Source organism: Primulina tabacum, chromosome 6, assembly GCF_025594145.1.
Source record: "Primulina tabacum isolate GXHZ01 chromosome 6, ASM2559414v2, whole genome shotgun sequence".
In the NCBI taxonomy this organism is placed as follows: Eukaryota; Viridiplantae; Streptophyta; class Magnoliopsida; order Lamiales; family Gesneriaceae; genus Primulina; species Primulina tabacum.
In genome coordinates, this window is record NC_134555.1 from 40267848 (window position 1) to 40285005 (window position 17158).

At 34.4% G+C, this 17158-nt stretch overlaps 2 protein-coding genes across 4 annotated transcripts; both read right to left on the reverse strand.

Moving 5' to 3' along the window:
* Positions 1–1508: 1508 nt before the first annotated feature.
* LOC142549529 (3-dehydroquinate synthase, chloroplastic-like) lies at positions 1509–5914 on the reverse strand. Its single transcript, XM_075658513.1, has 8 exons — positions 5390–5914; positions 3470–3620; positions 3215–3382; positions 2893–3119; positions 2491–2614; positions 2282–2344; positions 1926–2069; positions 1509–1839 (listed from the first exon to the last, which is right to left on the reverse strand). Exons 1-8 carry the CDS (start codon positions 5734–5736, stop codon positions 1708–1710), a joined length of 1356 nt encoding a protein of 451 aa, XP_075514628.1. The 5' UTR covers positions 5737–5914; the 3' UTR covers positions 1509–1707.
* Positions 5915–9653: 3739 nt separating this feature from the next.
* Positions 9654–13368, reverse strand: LOC142549530 (protein ALTERED PHOSPHATE STARVATION RESPONSE 1-like). 3 transcript variants are annotated; one of them, XM_075658515.1, is made up of 5 exons: positions 13210–13368; positions 12228–13119; positions 11577–11779; positions 11151–11374; positions 9654–10779 (listed from the first exon to the last, which is right to left on the reverse strand). In XM_075658515.1, the coding sequence occupies exons 2-5, from the start codon at positions 12916–12918 to the stop codon at positions 9999–10001; spliced, it is 1899 nt and encodes a 632-aa protein (XP_075514630.1). In that variant the 5' UTR covers positions 12919–13119; positions 13210–13368; the 3' UTR covers positions 9654–9998. The 3 variants fall into 3 exon arrangements, with proteins under 3 accessions (XP_075514630.1, XP_075514629.1, XP_075514631.1); XM_075658514.1 differs by having other exon boundaries at positions 13205–13368; XM_075658516.1 differs by having other exon boundaries at positions 13241–13367.
* Positions 13369–17158: the final 3790 nt, after the last annotated feature.

Below are 17158 nucleotides of genomic sequence, written 5' to 3' on the forward strand. Positions count from 1 at the left end.
AAATCATTATATATATATTTTTAAAAAAACTATCGGTAGACATCCCTCTTTTATAAGATATTGATTAAATTAACAGTTTGAATTTTTTTATGTTACCACAAAAAATATAAGAAAATATGGAATAAATAATGAAAAATATAAGAATGAAATTATTTTTTCTCAAAAATTGGGAATAGAACATAAAATAAACAATTGTTTTAATGAATAATATTTTTAAAATTATTTTTTCATATTTTTCTAAATTTTAAAATATTGAAAACTATAACTTTGATATTTTGAGTTCTTAAAGTTTTAGATAATTTATTTTAGGAATTGACGAGACTATTAATTAAAGGGTAACATGCCAATTTATCGTACAAATGAGAAGTATGTTCAACAAAAATTGAAAGGTAAATAAAACTACTCATATAAATATCAGTGATAACTCATCAAATGCAGAGCCGTAACTGTGGTTCACAGGGCCTGAGGCGATATGTTAAAAAAAATCTTGTTGTGATAAATAACCGTAAAGCTCAGTTTGCAAATTAAAAATAACCAAATAATAAATATAAGAAAAATATAATTTACGAGTTATATATTTATCTTTTTGCGATTTTTTTCTTCGTGCGCCACAACATCAACATAACTCTAACGTAATGCAGTGTCATATGAATAATTATATTGAAAAAAGATTGAAATTGGCAAAAATTGTAAGATATGTTGCTAAAATTAAAATTTATCAATATAAACTATCCAAATACAAAATGATAAATATAATGAACCAATATTGTAAAAACATATGATTTATTTTAAATAATAAATATAATATTTTATTCAAGAAATAAAAATAAAGATATGTAAAATAGGTAAATATAATAATTTTTTGTGTTTTATTTCTTGAAATGTGTCCAACTACATAAATTTAAGAAAAGAGGTCAAATAATCGACAAGTAAAATATAAAAGTTTAACACACGAATTGACACAAGATAAAATAATAAATATATTGGACAAACATTACCATTTTATGCATACAAAATTTTTAAAAATTTAATTAATGAGCCGTGTAGTTTTATTGTTTGGACTCTACATAATTTGATTAAATCATCAATGAACACAATCATCATATTTAATCATGTTTTCAATAGGTCAATGTCCAATTTTTTTTTAAAATGTCCAATGCACATACTATTTAGGTGCAGACCTCAACAACATGAGATTTTTTTTGGGCCCCTGTGATGGTCAGGCCCTGAGGCGATGGCCTCTCTCGCCTCGCAATAGGTGCGGCTCTGATCAAATGATCTGAATTCTCTGTTGTGGCTGAAAATGCAGCACCTGATGATGTGCACTTTTACACAAGATGATCAATTGATCATCTGATGGACATCACACAATGTCAAATAAATTTTAAAAATTGTCAGAGGAACTGATGAGTTGATCATCTCGTTTAAAAAGTACATAACACTTGGTGCTATGTTTTCAGTCTCAGCAGAAGATTCAAATCCATCGTCAAACCAACATGAAAATGAGGTGTTAGAAAGACTATAATCAGCTAAGTTATCATAATATTACAATATGTGAGGTTTTTTTTACAACGTTCTCGGTAATGGCACAAGAAACACCTTGTAAGAAAACAAGGAAAATGAAACCATATTGAAAGAATAGATGAAGTTGGCAAGCAAAAATACGAACGCACGGACAATCGTTAAATTGCTACAAGCAAGATTAAATCAAGACTTACAAAAAGCACGCAACGTGTTTTCAAGGGCCTGCCTATCGTACTCACCAGTGAAGACACAGCCGCCAAGGGGACCTTTCAACAGAATAAGCCTCAACAGACCGTCAGCTACCTTCTTATCCACCTGCATTTCATGAATCACCATTACGCCAAGAACAAAAACGCGAATGTCAACTACCGTTATATGTGTTTGACTTTGTCCTTTCTTACCGCCATCACAGACTTAAACATGTCTACAGTCATGGATTCTGGAGGGGCTGTGGGTAACTTGGCTCGTTGAAAGATATTATACACCCGTTTTACCAATGAATCATCAATCCAGCCGAGTTGGCAAGACATGTCAACTGCCATGACCTGAAATTGTAAAATATGGCATCCTTGAGCATAACCTCATAAATAAAATTGTAACCAATCAGTTAAAGCCATTGGCAGAAAATTTGGTTTCTTAGGAGGTTCTAGGTTTGTATCACACTGGGGCGTTCATTCAGGAGGTTAAAAAAAGAGTGCAGATCAATAATATGAAAATGTCATGGTCTATATAAATAAGGAAATAACAACCTACATACCGTGCCAGCAGCAACTGCTTCCCCATGAAGCCACTGTCCATATCCAACACCAGTCTCAATAGCCTGTGAATATCAGTGGATAGCTCATAAAAAAATGACTCGATGAATAAATATACAATTTAGGAATGTGACATTTCACAGGAAATCAAATGATATGACTGTATTTTTAAAAGTAATATCATTCATCAGAATCGAATTATCACACTCACATGACCAAAAGTATGACCCAAGTTCAATGTTGCCCTCAATCCACTTTCCTTCTCATCTAGGGACACAACCTCAGCCTTATTTTCGCACGACCGCTTGATAGCATAAGTAAATGCTCTGGAATCCCTGCAAAGGAGATAGCTCTTTTATGTTACGGGTCAAATCATCAACAAAACAAAACCATATACCCATGGACAACAGATAAACAAATCTTTTATGCAAAAGCAGTGAAATTTTCATCTATTGCACTCATTTTATGCAGCTACTCTTTGAATAATGTAGATCTCAGAAATTTAACAAGGTCTCATGCAACTATTTCTATTACTTCAACATCCAACAAACAAATCACATCTCGCTGTTTAATGTTGAAGGAGATATGCAATAAGTGACAAAATAAATTATACCTTGCCATGAGCGCCTGCATGTTGTTTTCCTGCCATTCAAAAAATTCGGCATCTCGAATAAGCCCATATTTAATGACTTCTGCAAGCCCTGATGCTAATTCTCGATCCGGTAATGTATTCAAAGTGTCAGTGTCTACAAGCACACATTGTGGTTGGTAGAATGCTCCAATCATATTTTTACCAAGCCGGTGGTTGATTCCAGTTTTACCCCCAACCGAAGAATCTACCTGAAGTAAAAAACATAGCAGAATAACAGTGAAAACTAAATGATGTAAAAATATGACGAACTATCTGAGATGAAACTAGTCTATCAGTGTCATACCTGTGCCATGACAGTGGTAGGGATCTGAATGAAATTTACTCCACGCAGGTAAGAAGCCGCAGCATATCCACACATGTCACCAATGACTCCACCTCCAAGAGCCACAAATGTACAGCGTCGGTCCATTCGTGACTCAATTGCTTTATCAAAAACTTTCATGAGAGTGTCCTATGAAAACACAAATAAAGCCAGAACTTAAGTTGCCATTGAAGATTGATTCCAGATGGTAATGTCCTCAGAACAAAGGATACTTACCATGTTCTTATATTGCTCTCCATCTGGTAAAATCACGCTCTCAACTATGACATTAGGATTTCGGTCAGTTAAAGCCCAAATTGTTTTATCAAGATACAATGGAGCGATAGTGGTATTGGTGACCACCAGGACTCGCTTTCCATGAACATGCCTATAATGTAATAGTGAGTTAATAGTAATCTTACTGTAACAAGAGAACAAAGCAAAAGCCAAACTCAATCCTCCTAACATGTGGTACAAGAAATTGGAAAAAGTGAAGAATCACAAATTTGAGAGCAAAACAGAGAGAATAAGGATAGATAAACATCAACATATTATTATAGTAAAATATAAAATACAAGGAATATTATTTTTTCACTTTGTCTTTTGGCGTGAGTAGTGAAGGCATGGAAGAAGCCATTACACTAACCAGTGGGTGTAGGGCTCTCATCATAATGGAAGAATCCAGTAGCAAAGGAACTTATTTAGATGCTCGGTAACTAATTAAGAAGTTCATAATGAATCCCAAGAACACAGGCAAATAACAAAGACACATGAATAACAATCAGAAGGTGGTCTTAAAAGTGAAGGGCCAATAAAACCAGATACTCTAACAAAGAAAATCAATCGGAAGAAGATATGGAATTGAGGTCTTAAATTTTTTTTTCTTCCCCCATGCTCCACGGATAAGATATCGACATATACAGAAAAAAGAAGACGGAAGAAAAGAATTCCACAATGAAGAGGAATTCTATATATCATGATAAACAATTAGTTGCATAAAATTTGAAAAGTTCATGATCTTGCAATGGATATTAAAAATTTGAATAAGTATCAAATAACAAATTAAATCCGAGTTATCACATTGAAATATTCTAAAACAATTCTGTAATATGGAACAAACATGGCCTTTTTTACATCCAAATATTCACTATATGTAAGTATTTTTCATGGGTTCATATTCTCCTATGTTACCTTTGTAACCAAGTTTCATATAATATAATATTTACAGATGATATTTGGATTTGGACTGAAAATAACTTATTTAACTTCACATGATCCACTTCTCCTTAAACCAATTACTACAATAATTTTAGAACTCTTATGCATGCTCCTTTTTCAAAATTCTTAAAGGAATTGGAACAAATAATTAAGCTAAAAAAGCGATCTATCACTGGGAAAAAAATCACAATTGAGTATCTGTTACTATCATGAAATTATGAACATAACTTCCACAAAAAATGTAAACAGCTTAGCATATGAATAAAAGTTAACATTATGTTCAATATTTCAAAATACTAATTTTCTTAATTTATATCACATATACATGCATCCACGTGCAAAACACACTTCTTTCTAGTATATGCAAATGATTGCATAGAATTTCAAACATAACCTCAAATTAGAAGCAGTGGTGCAGTCTTAGACAACGTTAAAGGCATCAACCAAAAAGAAAATATCGAAACCTTTTTAAAATTCAATCAAGTTGGCCAAACATTTCGTCCTCAGAAGACAACATGTCAATCCACTTATTTCAAAATTCCATAGCTAACTCATGTAAAGGATGATCACATCAAACTTCAAAAAGGGATCAGCCGTTAAATGCAAGCGCAAACACTCTGGCGAACAGGGTTGAGGTGAATTGCTTCAAATACCATAGATAATCCACGTTATGCAAAGTTTCCCATGAAATTTACTAGCACAGCCCTTCAGATAGAGGTTGAATCACTAAAATACTAGTCAGGTCATCGTTCAAGGGCCAATTTTCCTATTGTTTTTGCAGAGTTTTCATTCACAAACTTAACAAAAGGGAGAAGATTTCAGAATTCAAGTAGACGGAAGCAAAGAAAGAGGTGGACAAACCAAAAGCTTGTGAACCAGCATTAAATACAAGCGATTACACACTGATAGTATCAAAGGAACGAAAGGAGAAGCAATTACCTTTGGAGTAACTGGGGCTGATCGAGAAGGCCGGAGCCGATGTAAATCGGGTAGCTCCGATCACCCAAATCTACCTCAACGATTGTAGAAACACCAGGAGAGGAAGACGAGGTTTGATCCATGACAGGAGCAGCGGGAGTCGCCGAGGCCTTCAATCCAATCTTCCCCGCACGAATACCACTGTAATAACTATTATATTCTGAAGATAGACACGACGAGGAATAACTGAAAGAGCTGGAGGCATGCAACCGGACAAGCGAATAACGCGAGGTGAGTTTGTTGTGGCTGTGAGAAGGGGTTGGCAGAGGAAGCGTGTGTTGGGAGCAGAAGGAGGAAGAAGCCGCCATCGGAGGTGGTGCGAAATGAGGCGGCTGCGGCGGCGATGACCGGGAGGAGGAATAGGATTTGTAGCGTCCGGGGAAGGCGATTTGGGTGGTTGGTTAGGTGAGTTGGACTTGTGTTTGGTGAGTTGTGGTTGGTGACTGACACTCACGCTCACCAAAGGAGACTTGGCTTCAATTGTATTTTAATTTTTCCCCCTTTACCATTTTTTTAGCCATACAAAACAAACTCCACTCCAAAATCTCAAAAGGAAATTATATTTTTACCCAACCCAAAAATAATTAAATAAGAATATGATTATTTCTGCAAAGAGGAGAAAATACATCATGGCTTGGAGCAGCGTCGTTGTTACACAAAAACTCATGTGAAACAGTTTTACGAATCAATTTTATGATAAAGATCTATGATCCGACCTAACTCATGAAAAAAATTAATTTTTATCATAAAAAAATTATTATTCATAATAATTATAGATTGATTCCATCTGTGTCTCGTGAATATAAACTCATCCATATTTGAGAAGATTTGAACTATGGAGAGACGAGGATAACAGGGTTCAAACCTTAAGCGCCAACCCGAATTGTAATAATAAAAAAAACAAGTGATTCATTGGCCAATATTTTTTCGCCACAGGTTTTACTTGGACATTTCTTTCTTTTAGACCATGAAAGCATCACCGTCACAGCTACTGCCCTTAAAATAACATCTTATTGGATCGCATAAATCAACAGTTATTTGCGTGAGTTAATGTGTACAAATGGCGATTAGTTTTAGCATATTTAACACCAATTGTCCAAATATGATATGAAATCTCGAATTCGAAACTCAAATATAACCATCCTTTCTGAAAAAAAAAAGTCAAAATGTGAAAAAACTAAGATATATACTGTTGAGAGATTATTTCGAAATTTGGATAGTGTGTTAATGAATTCCAAAGCACGTTTGTAACGCTTTCTTTTAAGAAATATTTTCTCCCTCACTTTAGCTACATGAATGTGAATTTTTTTTTCAGGATACAATGGAATTATTCTGAATTTGTGGGTGACTAAATCAAATCAGAATTCGAATATATTTCTTGAACTAATGATGCCATATATATAGAGATGAAACATTGATTCACAACAGACGCGACTCTTCATGAAACAATGCATCATTTCATGAAAACGTGACATGAAACAATTTGTTGTTTCCAAAGAGTTGTCTTACCCTTTCTTACGAAAGGTTGTTATGACACTCTGTCTTGAAACTAGACCACAAGGAATGTCACATTCTCTAATAATACCTCATAAGAGAATTCTGTCTCATTTGAAGTATCACAGGCAGTAATAAGAACTATTAAAGAACTTTATTAGCGGAAGCGAAACGCATAAGTACTAGTAAATTACGATAAAGTTTTATATGTCCAAACTAACATAGACGGTAAGAGCGACAATGACGTAAACATTTCAGACAAACTGACTCGTAGACTAAATGACTTATGATGCCTTCCAGCAATTTATTCTAGACAACAACTGGCGGATCATACATCGACATTTCTTTCTTTATCCAAATCCTGGTTACCTGGCAAATTACAATAGATAAAGAAAATAGAGAGATTAAGTCTTTAAAGACTCGGTGAGAATTAAATAATAATCAATATGATGTTAAATTTAACAGAATGATATAATAGATAATAGGACGAGCATCCGACAATATGAATGCACAAGATAGAAAATATGATTAGCAAGAATAACGAGCCAAGTGAACTAATATACTCGGACCAAAGTCACGTTGTTCAATGGACTCAATCTCCAGACCAAAGTCCGTTGTCCAGGGCTCCGTCTTGGTCAATCATTTTATCATTCGTTCATTCAATCGTTGATTAACCAAGATCTTATTTGGTGAAAGTTCGATAAGAATCACACTTAGTGTGATGATATTACAATGAGAACTTTTCACTGAAGCATTCCATCATTATGTAATAACAGTAATGAGTAAATTAAGTAGAATAAATTTGACTATGATGCGATCAAGATGATAGATTCGATTGGTAAGAAGGATATAGTCATGATTGATGATTTATATAGAAGGAGTGGCCATCGAAGTGATGCATCAACGAGATTAAGAGATACAATAATTATGCACAAGCACAATAAATCAATAAAACATGGCAAATATCATTTAATAAAATATCATATCATAATTTCCAGGCCAACTGTCAAAGTTATAGGAAGAACGGTAAAAGTAAATTCCTCATCTTGAGACTTACTATAGATGAAGGTGAGAGTTACAACTTCAAATCAATCCTATTGACCAATGTGATTATCATTAGTATAGTAAACACTTTTTGATATAGATTATCCTTAAATTTTTACCAAAATAAAGAATATAACTTTATAAACTTTATTTATTGACTAAAAGTTCAAAAAAAAATTATTTTATTTATTTATTTAATATTTCTTTATCAAAATTATTTTCTAATAGTCAAAACTATTTTTAAAATTTACAATAATTAATATTTGACTCCAAAAATTACAATATTTTCTATAACAACTCTTATTATAATATTAACTGAAAAAATTCAAAATAGGTAATATTCGAAATTATTTTATCATTAATCGATATATATAACATTTAATATATAACTCACAAAAATCATAATAAATAACTTGTGAGTCGAAAAATTATAAAACTTCATAGCTACTTCCAATGATATATTTTTCAAGTATTGAAGGCTATGAACATTTATACAAAGATTTATATGATCATATAGATAGTATATCATATCCGAAAATTATTTTCCTTTTAAAAATTCACAGTAAATGCAATACTCATCCAAGATTTACAAAACTTGTACAGTAGCTTGGAATCATACCAAGAAACGTTCGAAAAATGAAATTTTTGTTTTTCACCGGGGTGGGCACCACAAGCGCCGACGACGGTGGCCCGTGACCGGCGTCTGGCCACCATGCGCGGCCCATATTTCTCCAATAGATGTAAAAACTTATTTCCTACAACTTTTATGTTTTAACTTTTCTCTAAATCCTAGCCGAAACATGCCAGAAACGTAAAAAAACCAGTAGCTTATACTCCTACTTTGACCATCGGAAAACACTATTTTCGGTACCGATTCCGGGAAACTACTGACATGGGTGAGAACTATGACACACAATGAACAACTTTCATGCTTGGACTAAGGTATAATACCATCAAGAAAAGTACGAAAAATGGGAGTGAAAACAGTACCTGAAAAACGAGTTTTTCGGCACTGTTCCCTTCCCGGTCAGTAGCGATTTCTGAATTTTAACGAAAAATCGGCTGATGATTTTTCGACATCTCCTTTTGTGGTATATTTTTGGGTAAGTTGAGAGTGTTGTGGAATTTTTATAGAATATTTGGAAGTGTTTTGGGTATATAAAGATATTTTTGGCCCCTTTTTCTCTACTCTTTGAGCTATAAACTCTCACCACTCCACCCTATACTAGACCCACTCATTAAACTCGAAAATTCAGGCTGAGAACCCTTGAACTTCCTGAGGTGAAGGGTGCATTTTATAAGCAATGATCAAGCCTTATTTCCAATCTATGATGAACAAATCTCGATCACCGGTTGGGCAAGAAGGGAGGTGGTGTGTTGGTTAAGCAACTATGATGATGGTATGTAGATATGTATGTATGAATGTGTATATATAAATATAATATATTAGTTATTTCATTCATTTTTATATATATTTAAAATATAATAATTAATAAATTTGAGTAATTATAATATATACAAATATCATTTAAGTTATGAGGTGCTACAGTTGAGTGGATTCTGAATAGCTATTAGAGGCATTGCCTCCAAACCCCCACGACCTGACCGGACAGGTCGATCTCCGTAGTTTTCGCTGTAGTAGCATTTGTTTGTTATCAACAACAAAATAAATTATGAAAAATTGATCTAACACGTACCAATATCTTTTTCATGCAAAAGTTAAACATCTGAATTTTCTCAGTCTTTAAAAATACGAACGTTTAGCAACAAATATACAACATAAAAAAGCAAAACTTACTTCATAAGCTAACAAATTGGGGAACTAAATTAAACTTTGAAAAACTCTGTAGAAGGGAGGCACATAAAATTATATAAGTTGATAAAAGTATTCATGATCAAGCACAATCTAGGCGTCTAGCGTGCACCCGCATTTCTTGCATTCATTGAAAGCCGTAGAGCGCGAACCTGGGGGTTATGGACATCTGTACATAGAGTCAAAATTAAAGCTTGAAAATCCATTCTTCTCAGCTGTTCAAGGCAAAATCATTTTCACGTTATGCAAGTCATGGTTACTTTTGGCCTGATTATGTACCGATTCAAACGCCTGTGTACACACATTGGAGAAACCAGTCATAGCCTGAAACACATGTGGCAACCCCATCTGTAGGTTGTTCATTGTCATAGCCCTCGTCACACTGACCGATTTTTCGTGCTTAGCCTTTTCATCCTCTGCTTTTTCCCGTAAAGTTTCAACCTTTACTCTTTTCTCCCGCACTGGGTTTTTACTTGTTTCACTGGAACAAACCGGTAGGGTATATGTGCCGTATTTGCTTTCCAGTGATCTAAGCTCGGATGTCTTTTTCTCGAGATCTTTGAATGCCGAGTCGGACCTCTTCTTTTGTTTCTGTTCTTCGGTTTGTTGCACTACAATGGCGTGGATGACAGTTAAGAAGCTCTTGATTCCCTCTGAGGCAACCCTGTCGGGGACATTGTTGATGGCAAGCTGCCATTCTTCACACAGCGAGTAAATGGCTGAATCTTGTCTCGTTTTGTGAAGCGAATTGTTACCAACTTGAAATAGACTGAGGCGGAGCCAACCAGTGAGCGACTGAACATAATCACGCTGAGCCTTCATAAGGTTACAGAAGGAAAGATGCCATTGCTGAGCTTTGAGCTCGAGTTGGAGTGTCGATTGTCGATGGATTTCAGAGGTGGGACTGGAAGATGGGATCGAGTTAAGGAACTTGAGTTGCTGGACTATGTGTGTTTGCACCTGGTGGAACTCATACATGGTTCTCCACATGCACGTTAGCCTGAAAAGAGCAGGATCAAATAAATTTAGGCGAGCTTAAATAATAACATTGTTTGTGACTTGTGGTCGACATCAACATTTATCCACTTGATGTCTGTTTCCGAAATAGAGGGAAACTTAAAGTTTGAAGTTGTCTAAAGCTTAAGGGGTGAGCATATTTTGTATCCGTTTTCAAGAAAAAAAGTATACATCTGTATATAGGAAAAAAATAAGAAAAGAAAAGAAAATAAGGTTTATAATAAAAGTGAGTTTCTTTTGATAACTTAACAAGAACAATGAATCAATTCATGCATGGCAACAAAAACTTAAATTCCAAATATAGAGGATAAATCAAAAAATCCGTGCTGACGAATATGTAGGAAGATAACTAACCCCTTTACAAGCTCAAGAAGTTGTGGATAAAGCTCTGATTCCCTCAATTTGATAATCTCACTTGAAGTAGCCTCAATAGCCTGCGAAGCAACCATCAACTGCGATTCCAATTTCTCAACATCCTTTTTTGCCTTTTCAGTTTTAAAATAATCGGCACTCTTCATCTCTAGCTTTCCAAGAACAGCTACCTTCTTCTCATATTCTAACTTCAAACACTCAGCGTTCTACCACATCATCAAGGAAAAGATTTTAACCAGTTAAAATAATGGAACACGGTCGTACGATTTACCTTTACATACTAGAATCATATTTGGTTCCAGAAAGTACACAAAAATATATTTAGAACAAATTTCTTTTTACAAATCAAAAGGAGACAGTATTTTGTCTTGTATCGAGTTCAGCTACAACACAGTTAATTTGTGATACCTTGACCTCCTGGTAGAGCTTCACTTCCCATACATACAACCTCTCGACTGTTGAACAATGAGTTGCTATGCCATCATTGCCACGGCCAATATTATTTCCACCCGAATCCTCACAAAACTTCCCAAATGCATTCCATTTCGCGCTGCTCGAGCTCCATGTCCACAATAGGAGGCTTAAGCTCTTCACATTACCATCATCTTTACCTGTAGCACAATAAATCCAATACCAATCAAAAGAATATAGAAGGATACATCCACAAGGGTTGACGATGAATTCTGACATAAAACATTGTACAACCGAGTGTTCGTCATTGCATCAAAAGCTAGTAACAACAATGCAACTCATAAATCGCGGACCCAACAACTACTTCAGTTTGCAATCGTTGAGAATCAAACATGATATCGCCCATATCATTTATAGTCAGCAAATGTGCAATTCACGGCTTTTATTCATTATGACATTCTCATTATCAATTCCGGATGGATGAAACAATTCTTGTTTCCCAACAAACATGGCATCAAATTGTCTGAAGTCGATGTTTTCACAAGAATGTTAAGTAAAAACGGAATTCTTGCAAAATCAAAAGAGACACACACATGCACAGTGCATACGAAACAATGACAGGACCTGGAAATGAGATTATGAAATTACCTGACGATTCTTGGTAACTTAACTGACCAGTGGGGATTTCCAACAGTGACGAGAGTGGACCACCAGCATTGGCAGCCTTAACAAAGTAGTCATTGAGTTCTTTGATGATCTCAACCAGATCTTTACTCTTCGTAGAGACCACCACCGCAAGCTCGCTGCTGCTACTGGTGGCTGTCGCCGTCACCACAGAAGGAGGGGCAGCCACACTCCGAGAGGCAGCGGTGGCTGTGGCGGCTACCTCAGAATCAATGGTGGTCTCCTCCCACTCCTCCTCATCCACATCCACATCCACAGGCCTTCCCGAAGCCGGCATAAAAGGGTCCCAGAAATCCCAGGCAGATGAAGAAGACATCGGCGGCGGAGGCGGCGGAGGGTGGACTACAGAGGAAGTGGTGGTGGAAGCACTGGTGGTGGTCCAAGAAGTTGGGCTCATTGCTGGTGGTGGGTTGGGAAAAGGAGGAGGGACTCGCGGAGGAGTGCCCGGCGGTCGGAGGTGGTGGTGGAGACTGGTCTCTGCGGAGGCGAACTGAAGCAAAGCGACGCCGGTGGTGCGGAGAGACATTAAATACATGCTGTGTGCGGCGGCAAATGAATGCCTCGCCTTCACAAACTGCTTCATGTACCTCTTCCTGGCCTTACATCTCGAAACCATTTCTTCTCCACTTACCAATCTCGAATACCAACAACCCATCTCTTAAATTTTTATTCTCTCACGATATAACCAAAAAAAACTCAAACTTTACCGCTAAAAGATTCCAACATCATTCGAATATTTCCTACCAGTTTCTTATTTTCAAATCTCATCACAGTCAAAAGCCAAGAGGCCGTGCCAGTAAAAGTGCAAGAAATGAGAAACCACAACTGGAAAAGGAGAGAGAATCCTGATCTGCACCTGCAAAAAAACACATTTCCTTTTACTAAATTCAACATTTGAAATAAAAACTTGACACCAATTTCAAAAAAACACAAAATATTACGTTACCAAACAGAATTTGAAGAAGAAAACAAGTTACAGGCTGTGCATCTACGTTGTACTTTCTCTTTAATGGATCGCCATTGACAGAAGAAAGGAAAGCAAAAGAAAGCTGGGAAGAAGAAGACAATAATATATTTCGGTACTACAGAAGAAATGAGTTGTTGGGCAGCGTGCTAAAATGTTATGCACAATTAACCCTTTCTCTCCCTCCATATTATTTTACTATTTACCAAATATTATTTTGGATTCTTCATTTTATTTAATTATTATTTAACATTAATTATCAAAGTTCAATTTAATAATATAATATAATTCATTATTAAAATATTGTATAATTTAAAATATTTAAATTAAAACAGTATCATATTTTAAAGCTTTTGATAAAATTGATACAAAATATATGTCATTAATGTTAAAGAAAGAGTAGAGGGAAGTGAGTTTCTTACATGATTATCTTTATTTGCTCTTGCTAAAATATAAGAAAATTGTACTTCCAAAAAAAAAAAAGTAAATTGAAAATCTAGATATTATTTAAATTAATAATAATATTTTTTATAATAATTATTTAAAGCATATGAGAAGAACAAATCTAGACTACTCTTGGAGCATTAAATGGTGTTAAAATAAGTAACAATTCAAATAAATAATTTAAAAATGAAAAATTAATTGGTGAGTAAATTAGAGAATTTTACCGTTTGGATTTTAAGGAAAGTGGAAAAAAGCAAGTACTACGGTACAAGATTCTATTGTGTGTCAGCAGGGAGAGAATCGTAATTTCGTGAGGGTAATTTTGTAACAACAGAATTCGAAGGGACTGAAGTTATGTATGTGCAATAATAATTATTTATTCAAATTAGGAGGGAGTGCCGAGGATTCCAATGGACATAATCGTAAATTCAGATATTTCATCATCTGACTTGTCATAAGAAATGAGACTTACTTTTAGGTAGGCTCACAAAATCTCCCGAAATCCCTGTTTTCTCGAATTCTCTTTTTCATTTCCGTCCAAAAGATATTCCAACCTGTCCTTTCTAGTTTTTTAGATTTTTCTGAATTACAAAAACTTGTGTGAGTAGGGATGATAATGGGTAGGGTATGGATCGGATTTCATACATCTATCCACATACTCATTTATTAAATTCATCCCCATACCCATCTCCATACTCATCGGGTATTGAATTTCATCTTCATCCCCATACTCATCGGATTATCGGATACCCATATCCTACCCAAATACCCTATTATCATATACAATTGAATTTTTTCAAATTTAAATTGTTTCAATGAAGTTATGAATATTTAAAAAATTATTTAAATGAACAATAAGAAAAATTATTAATGATAAAAATTTGCAAAATAAACTTTATAGAAAAAATAATAAATATTAAAATAATTTATATTAGTTGAACAAGAGTACGCAATTCAACAAAAATATAATAGAATTTACATCATATCCAAAAATTCATAATTCAATTGATTAATCATCTATGGGCTACCCCTAGTTTAATCATATGTAAACATTATCAACCCAAAATCAAACTAGATCGGTTTATCTTAGAACTAATCGTACATGTCTTCATCACTTGACATTGTAGTGTCCTGCAAATGATGAAGAACAATATAAATAATTGACTCAACAGTTTATTTCAATGTCAAATTTAACAAAATTAAATTGTATTAAAAACTTACAACATCAACATCAATAGTGTCCTCATCATATTCAACTGAAGAGTAATATGCTTCCGTTTCTTGTGAACTTGTAGCTACAAAATTCAAAGAAAAAAATCATTACTGTATATTGTAAATTAATAATATTTTTGTTCAAAAACAATAAAAACTAAAAATGCAATTTATATTACCTTGTTTCTCATTCAATAACCAACTTTGAGTGCACATCAACACTTCTGTGGTTTTTAGATGAAGCCTGCTTCTATGGGAACTCACCAATCTGCCACCAGTACTAAATGCTGATTCTGAAGCCACCGTTGATATTGGAATGGCAAGCAGATCTCGTGCCATCCTCATCAAATGGGATATTTGATTCCATTGGTATTCCACCACTCCAATATGTCAAAATCAACATTTCTAGGCAACACTTTGTCTTCCAAATAATGATCTAGCTCAGTCTTCATATCAGTTTAAACATCACACTCAATTGCTACTTCTTTATCGAAACTATCCAAAAAATCATCAGTACTTGTATTCAATCTAGTCTCTGTTGATCTTTGTTCAACACTGCCATAACCATTATTATTTGTATAATTGTCAAGCAAATCATAACACATCTTTTTTTTAATCTTTCTAACAGGTTCTTTAAAACCAATCTCTCCATATGTTCTTTTGAAACAATACTCAACCAACTTTGTCATATATCTTGGATCTAAAATAGTAGCTATTCTCATAACTCCATGAATATCACACCAATAATTCTCAAATTTGGAAAGCATCCTTTCAGTCATGGAAGAAATTACCTTGTTAGGAGATGTAGTCCACTTGAGCAATGAAGCTTTAATTTCACAAACCTTGGAAAAAAAGATATTAGTTGCAAACACATCTTTAAAAGATATAGCAGTCATGAGCATCACATATGTTGAGTTCCAACGGGTTTTACAATCCAACACCAATTTTTTAGCATTCATATTGCGTACTACAATCTGTGCCACATCATCAAACTTTTGCTCTCTTTTAGGAGATGCTCTCCAATATGTGACACTTTCACGAATTTTCTCAACACTAGGTGCAATGATATCCAAACCATCTTAGACAACTAAATTCAAAATATGAGCAGCACAACGCATATGAAGTAAAGACCCTTACAGCATAAGTGTAGAATGATCAAGCTTATAGCATCACATAGTTCATAAGAGAATCATTAGTGGAACAATTATCAAGAGTAATGGTCGATATTTTCCTATCAATATTCCAATCCATCATAGACTTAACTATCACATTAGCAAGGACTTCTGAGGTATGTGGAGAACGAACATAAGCAAACCTACATAATTCAATTAAAATAATGTATATATATAAGTATCTATTTAACTGAAATCATAAAAAGTGTGAAAAATATTACATATTTGAGTGACAAATAAAATATATACCTCAAAATACGACCTTGCAAAGTCCAATTATCATCTATGAAATGGGCAGTCAAAGCCAAAAATCCTTTTCTCTGATTAGATGCAGTCCACATGTCGGTGGTTAAAGCAATTCTGCCTTTATTAGATTCCAATAAACTCAATACTTTTGTCTTTACATAGTCATACATTTTCAGTATATCACTCTTGATGATATTGCGACTTGGAACCTTGAACAAAGGCTGAAGACTTGCTAAAAGTTTATGAAATCCATGATGCTCCACTATTGCCAATGGATACTCATGTAAAATTATCATTTCAGCAAGAATTGACCTTGATGTTTCTTGATGAAATTGAAAGCCTTTAATAGCAAAATCCCCCTTGTTTTGCTCTTTAATCAGCAGTTTCTGCCTTAAATCACTAACAGTTCTTTTTGGACAAACTTTGAAATGTTCACGTAAATGTGTTGTCCCATGTTTTCTTTGACCAGAAAAAGATTTTTTTCAGTAGTTGCAAATTGCCTTATCCATTCCATTAATTTTCTTCCTTTCAAAATGATTCCACACATCAGAAGTAAACTTTCTCTTTCTTGTTTCACTAGGAGAGGCACCATCAACATATGCTGTATTTTGTGGAACATGTGGAACCTCGTGATTTATTTCAGATAGTAGTACTTCATTTTCTGTTATATGATCTGTTGAGTCTATTTAATATATGTATGTTAAAAAAAGACAAAATAAAATAAAATAGAGAAAATAACAATGTTTTTTAGTTCAAACTTAAGAAGAATGAGAATAAATATTAGAAAAATCTTAGCTCTTTCTCATATTTGGACGCAATTTTTTACTAAGATCAAGAAGTCAAAATTAAACATCATA